This window comes from Mytilus californianus, unplaced genomic scaffold, assembly GCF_021869535.1.
Source record: "Mytilus californianus isolate M0D057914Y unplaced genomic scaffold, xbMytCali1.0.p SCAF_6, whole genome shotgun sequence".
Lineage (NCBI taxonomy): Eukaryota > Metazoa > Mollusca > Bivalvia > Mytilida > Mytilidae > Mytilus > Mytilus californianus.
The window spans coordinates 112,421,314-112,428,558 of NW_026262712.1; the positions used below are offsets into that span (position 1 = coordinate 112,421,314).

A 7,245-nucleotide genomic window follows, 5' to 3' on the forward strand; every position below is an offset into this window, starting at 1 on the left:
GCATTCTCAAGCTGTCGTCTCCTTTATTAATTCATCATGCACCTTAACATACATTGTAAAACTATAAACACGGATTATAACATTATAATATGGATGTTGTGCTTTCATCAAACGGATGGTTGTGAAGTAAATCTTTCTTGAGTATCGTGACATTACGTGTGGACTTCTTCTAATAAGCATACTAGATTTTTGGTAATGTATCAATCAACGTACATAACAGAGCTTACACCATGACTTATTAATTCGACCATATGTTTTGAAATGGAGACTATTAAGGATCAACTTAATTTGACCAAATGGAGATATGGGCATATAAAATATTACAGCTTTATATTTGGATCATTTAGTTTGGTCTGGTTAAATTAGTGAAATTTAGTGTCATAGTTTCAAAGGACTTTCTATTATAGACAAGAAGCCAGCAGAAAGCCCCATTCACAGGACACACTCTTATAGTCTAGGAGTCTTCCAGAGGTAAACTGAATACAAAGAACATATTCTTATAGTCCTGGAGTTGGAAGTCAAAACCCTCCATACGAAGGATATACTTTTATAGCCAGAAGTTTGGAAGCAGTTAGCTCCATACGATACTAAGTATTAGAATCTGTTTTGCGAATACACAATGATAAAATACGAAGAAATAAAATATCATGTACCAAATAAGCTCATGTTTAAAACATGCAGAAAACTTCCAAAAGGACTAGTATTACTGTTAATTGCAGGATGCATAGCCATGGTCATAGTGTTTCTTCGAACTCACGGTGGATTGACGAAACGGTCCTTGTCTAAAACAATTCCTATACAAAATGTTCGGTCTTTCACTGGACGAAAGCCAAAAGTCTATAGGACATCAGATATTGACATGGATCCACTGAGGATAGCATCTCCATATTACAAGATGAAAATTCCACAGAATAGTACATGTAAAGAAAAACGACCAGTGTTGCACAAGTATAATCTTCCATTAACAGCTTTGATTAGTTACCCAGGTTCAGGAAGTACCTGGGTGAGGCATTTAGTTCAACAACTTACAGGTAGGTAGACAAGTTAACATCCACACAAACAGTCAATAACTTACAGGTAGGTATACAAATAAACACACACACAAACAGACAACAACGTACAGATAGATAGACAAGTAAACATGCACACAAACTGTCAACAACTTACAAGTAGGTAGACAAGTAAACATAGACACGAAAGTTAACAACTTACATGGAGATAGACAAGTAAACATGCACACAAACAGACAACAACTTACAGGAAGATAGACAAGTAAACATGCACACAAACAGACAACAACTTGCAGGTAGATAGACAAGTAAACATGCACACAAACATACAACAACTTGCAGGTAGATAGACAAGTAAACATGCACACAAACAGACAACAACTTACAGGTAGGTAGACAAGTAAACATGCACACAAAGAGACAATAACTTACAGATAGATAGACAAGTAAACATGCACACAAACAGACAACAGCTTACAGGTAGATAGACAAGTAAACATGCACACAAACAGACAACAACTTGCAGGTAGATAGACAAGTAAACATGCACACAAACAGACAACAACTTGCAGGTAGATAGACAAGTAAACATGCACACAAACAGACAACAACTTACAGATAGGTAGACAAGTAAACATGCACACAAACAGACAATAACTTACAGGTAGATAGACAAGTAAACATGCACACAAACAGACAACAACTTGCAGGTAGATAGACAAGTAAACATGCACACAAACAGACAACAACTTGCAGGTAGATAGACAAGTAAACATGCACACAAACAGTCAATAACTTACAGGTAGGTAGACAAGTAAACATGCACACAATCAGTCAACAATTAACAGGAAGTTTCCATTCTCAATTCTACTTAAACGGAGGGAACCATACATATGTGTGATGGTCTGGATGGGAGTATTCATTTCTGTATTCTTTAATTTTCAGGCCATTATTTTCTTATGTTTATTTATTATAAATAAGAAGATGTGGTATGAGTGCCAATGAGACAACTCTCCATTCAAGTCACAATGTATAAAAAGTAAACAATTATAGGTCAAAGTACGGCCTTCAACACGGAGCCTTGGCTCATACCGAACTGCAAGCTATAAAGGGCCACAAAATGACTAGTGTAAAACAATTCAAACAGGAAAAACAACGGTCTAATCTATATAAAAACGAGAAACGAGAAACACCTATGAACCAAACCAACAAACGACATTTACAGGGTATGCATTATTCTCTATTCATTAATCTTTAGTATCCCATTATTCTCTATTTTATAGTTTTTGGTCCATTTTTCTATTTTCTATTTTCTTTTTTTTTTCATTACCCCACCCCTTTCCCCTTAACCCCCGAATATTGGTAAATGATTCTCTATCATGTAAACCCCAGTCAGAGCCTGATGCAGGATGCTTTACAATTCTCTCTTATAATCTCTATTATTTCTACTTACAGGTATAGCTACTGGATCTCCTGCTTGTAGAAGGAAGTTGAAGACTTCCAAATCATTCGCAGTAGGGGAATGTGTTAACAACGGCAAGGTCATTGTAATTAACTCGAACGACAGATACAGACACAAAAAGTTTGAGAAAAGATTTGCCAAACTTATTATTTTGTACAGAGACCCTTTTGACACTCTCAGATCAGTTTATAGTTCGAAACATCCGGGACATTCTGAATCTGTTGATTCAGAAATTTTTAATGTCAGAGGTACGTGTATGTAATAAGAATTTCATAGCAACCAATGCTCTAACCACATAAAATATTATATAACTGACCTATGCAAATCTTAATGCTTTCACGACATACGACTTTGTTCTTATCTGGTGTGGTGCTTACGTTTGCATGATTAATGAATTGTTCTGTATTCAAGGCAATGTGCCCCACATAGAATCATATACCAGACAATCATATCACTACTAACCCTCAGTTTAAGGCCTCCATTGAACATTTGAAGGTGCATCCTATATATTGGCTTCCTAAACTTCTTTTCATCTCGGCTTATAAGTCCCCTGCCAACTATTGTACAGATAACTCATATCCAAATATCTTTTCAATTTATTTGTACATGAAATTTTATTACTCAAAAGTAAACTGATCTATACTATAAATACATATACATGGAATTTTCAGATACAATGTACATTGTCTACCTTCATTTAACGATAACTTTGTTAAGACAAATATTTTGAATAACATGAATAAATCACTGATGGAATAATCTTACGAAATTTAACGATTTTGATAACAATATCAAGAACATCATTATTCAATAATTCACAATATTTTAAGACATTTGGTTAATGCAAATAAACTTTGGTAAGAGAGAACTACTTTCATTATAGCAATTTAAATTAAAAAAGATGATGAAATACCTCACCAATACACTAAAGGTGGCATATTTCAAATACTCCATTATTTATGACACACGTACACATAAAGTTTTCCATTTTGAGCGAACGGTAATGTTTACACTACTATTTACATATCATTTATTTTTTGGGTCCTCTACGCGGTCAACATTTAATCATGTCGATTTCTATCAAAACCAAATAAAACAATTTGGAATTAAAAAACTTAACGTGAAAGTGGCAAGGTTAAATTGTAGGATAATAACAATATATGAACATTGTAGGGACGTATAAGATTTGTTTGTACTCGGCTAGCCTCGCATTACGTCCTGTTTCTGAAGCTTGTACAATCACATTTATATTTTTCGATAATGTATAGTCGTAGGATTGGACTAAAAAGTGAAAAGTGGGCAAACTTCTGAAAGCGATTAGCAAACCCCCTCCCCAAAAAACAAAATCAACAATAAAAAAACTTCTATAGTCTAGTAGTTAGTAAGTATCCCCTCTTGCCCTGGCTCCTACGACAATGCAATGCACATATATTGTATATATACATGTAAATAGGGTAATATAATACATAGTTTTGTCCAGCTAATGACAGTGTATATTACTAAATTTGTTTATTGTAGTATGTAAACTTGAGACATAAGTTATAAGATAGAAGAGTTATACAATGAGGAGATGTTTAATTTATAGTCAGTTGATTTTGAATTGATTTTGTTTTCCAGTTATAAGATAGAAGAGTTATACAATGAGGGGATGTTTATAGTCAGTTGATTTTGAATTGATTTTGTTTTCCAGTTATAAGATAGAAGAGTTATACAATGAGGGGATTTTTATAGTCAGTTGATTTTGAATTGATTTTGTTTTCCAGTTATAAGATAGAAGAGTTATACAATGAGGGGATGTTTATAGTCAGTTGATTTTGAAATGATTTTTTTTTCCAGTTATAAGAAAGAAGAGTTATACAATGAGGGGATTTTTATAGTCAGTTGATTTTGAATTGATTTTGTTTTCCAGTTATAAGATAGAAGAGTTATACAATGAGGGGATTTTTATAGTCAGTTGATTTTGAATTGATTTTGTTTTCCAGTTATAAGATAGAAGAGTTATACAATGAGGGGATTTTTATAGTCAGTTGATTTTGAATTGATTTTGTTTTCCAGTTATAAGATAGAAGAGTTATACAATGAGGGGATTTTTATAGTCAGTTGATTTTGAATTGATTTTGTTTTCCAGTTATAAGATAGAAGAGTTATACAATGAGGGGATGTTTATAGTCAGTTGATTTTGAAATGATTTTGTTTTCCAGTTATAAGATAGAAGAGTTATACAATGAGGGGATTTTTATAGTCAGTTGATTTTGAATTGATTTTGTTTTCCAGTTATAAGATAGAAGAGTTATACAATGAGGGGATTTTTATAGTCAGTTGATTTTGAATTGATTTTGTTTTCCAGTTATAAGATAGAAGAGTTATACAATGAGGGGATTTTTATAGTCAGTTGATTTTGAATTGATTTTGTTTTCCAGTTATAAGATAGAAGAGTTATACAATGAGGGGATTTTTATAGTCAGTTGATTTTGAATTGATTTTGTTTTCCAGTTATAAGATAGAAGAGTTATACAATGAGGGGATTTTTATAGTCAGTTGATTTTGAATTGATTTTGTTTTCCAGTTATAAGATAGAAGAGTTATACAATGAGGGGATTTTTATAGTCAGTTGATTTTGAATTGATTTTGTTTTCCAGTTATAAGATAGAAGAGTTATACAATGAGGGGATTTTTATAGTCAGTTGATTTTGAATTGATTTTGTTTTCTAGTTATAAGATAGAAGAGTTATACAATGAGGGGATTTTTATAGTCAGTTGATTTTGAATTGATTTTGTTTTCCAGTTATAAGATAGAAGAGTTATACAATGAGGGGATGTTTATAGTCAGTTGATTTTGAGTTGATTTTGTTTTCTAGTTATAATTATTTGCTTAGATAAACATTTTATTTCACAGGATGGTATGAATTTGTGCGAGACCATACAACACTCTGGGAGCGTTATTACACCGAATGGTTAGAAGCCGAGAGACCCGTGTTTTTACTTTACTATGAGGATTTAAAAACTAATTTACCTGCTACGCTGAAAAAGTTAGCACATTTTCTAGAATGGCGGGTCCACAAAAAGGACATAGACTGTACTGTGGTGACGTCCGAAGGTCATTTTCATCGAAGACATGTGCATAATATTACGAACTCAGAAATATTTGTTGGGAAATTATGGCATAAATTAGAAGATGCCGAACTGAATCTGGCTGAAATAGCAAGTGAGCGGCGCAAAGCAGGGAACTATATAGAATCTGGAACCAGATTAAGGAAAATTTTAGAGAAGGCTGACGAAGAAGATAAAGAGGATACGTCGCTGTAAAATGAATTTAACTTCCGACACTGTCATGGCGCATGTCTGAAATATAAAAGCGCCAGATTAAAACAGGTCTATGTGGTGTCAGTTAAACTGCAATATTTACAATCAAATGTTAGTAATATACCATAACAACACTTAGATTCAGTAATATACCCTAACAACACTTAGATTCAGAATAGGACATATTTCTTTAATGGCATTTTAAGTACTACAATTGCATTTATATATGTTAACTTTAATGTCTTGTGTTTTATAAGTCATGGAATAAGACATTTTGGTTTATACAACACAATCATTAATCTACAATTTATACATGTTATACAGCTAGTGCTAAGCATTCTATATAAGTCACACAGGGAAAAATATAAGTAATAATATGATTTCTCACAGTAAGTATCAGACACATAGTTTGTTTTTGTTTGTGTTAAGTTATTAAGTTACTATATAAATAATATTTTATTGTGATAATAATCAAATCATATTGCAAACAAGAAAGTTAAATAATAATTGTAAAACAATTGAATTATCATTTATAAAAAAATATTGCCCTATAGCTGTACGATACAATAGAAAATGACCTGCATAGGTTACATGTACTTTCTAAAAAAGGGAACACATGTTGATCAAATTCATTATGTACAGTGTTACACAGGAGAAAGTGAATGTATTTGAAGTAGGTGGGAAGTTCGTTATTCGATATAAAGGATCATCGGAAGGTATTGACAAAAAGAGATTCACAATAAGTGAATGACTCCAACATGTAAACCTATATGCTGTAAACATTTGGTTAATAAAGTAATCAATTTCAGCGGTGTTCTAAAAATACTAAACACAATACATATATACTTTGTTATTCATTTTATAAAATTGAGAATGGAAACGGGGAATGTGTCAAAGAGGCAACATGAACTCGTCTATTAATTTAACATGGCGGGTTTTACGAGTGAAGCAGGAACTGCTGACTCTTCCGTGGCACATGCCGTCACTTCTGGTTTTTAGCATGCCGTCACCTCTGGTTTTTAGCATGCCGTCACCTCTGGTATATAGTATGCCGTCACCTCTGGTTTTTAGCATGTCGTCACCTCTGGTTTTTAGCATGCCGTCACCTCTGGTATATAGTATGCCGTCACCTCTGGTTTTTTAGCATGCCGTCACCTCTGGTTTTTAGCATGCCGTCACCTCTGGTATATAGTATGCCGTCACCTCTGGTTTTAAGCATGCCGTCACTTCTGGTTTTTAGCATGCCGTCACCTCTAGTTTTTAGCATGCCGTCGCCTCTGGTATATAGTATGCCGTCACCTCTGTTTTTTTGGCATGCCGTCACCTCTGTTTTTAGCATGCCGTCACCTCTGGTTTTTAGCATGCCGTCACCTCTGGTTTTTAGCATGCCGTCACCTCTGGTATATAGTATGCCGTCACCTCTGGTTTTTAGCATGCCGTCACCTCTGGTTTTTAGCATGCCGTCACCTC

At 33.7% G+C, this 7,245-nt stretch overlaps 1 protein-coding gene across 1 annotated transcript; it reads left to right on the top strand.

Moving 5' to 3' along the window:
- Positions 1-6,583, top strand: LOC127704966 (WSC domain-containing protein 1-like). Its single transcript, XM_052209206.1, has 3 exons — positions 1-1,031; positions 2,466-2,720; positions 5,369-6,583. The coding sequence occupies exons 1-3, from the start codon at positions 620-622 to the stop codon at positions 5,776-5,778; spliced, it is 1,077 nt and encodes a 358-aa protein (XP_052065166.1). The 5' UTR covers positions 1-619; the 3' UTR covers positions 5,779-6,583.
- Positions 6,584-7,245: the final 662 nt, after the last annotated feature.

Coding starts and splice junctions, on each gene's coding strand:
- LOC127704966 (XM_052209206.1), top strand. CDS start 620: ATGATAAAATACGAAGAAATAAAATATCATGTACCAAATAAGCTCATG. Junction 1,032..2,465: donor TTTAGTTCAACAACTTACAG/GTAGGTAGACAA, acceptor TTCTACTTACAG/GTATAGCTACTGGATCTCCT. Junction 2,721..5,368: donor AGAAATTTTTAATGTCAGAG/GTACGTGTATGT, acceptor TTTATTTCACAG/GATGGTATGAATTTGTGCGA.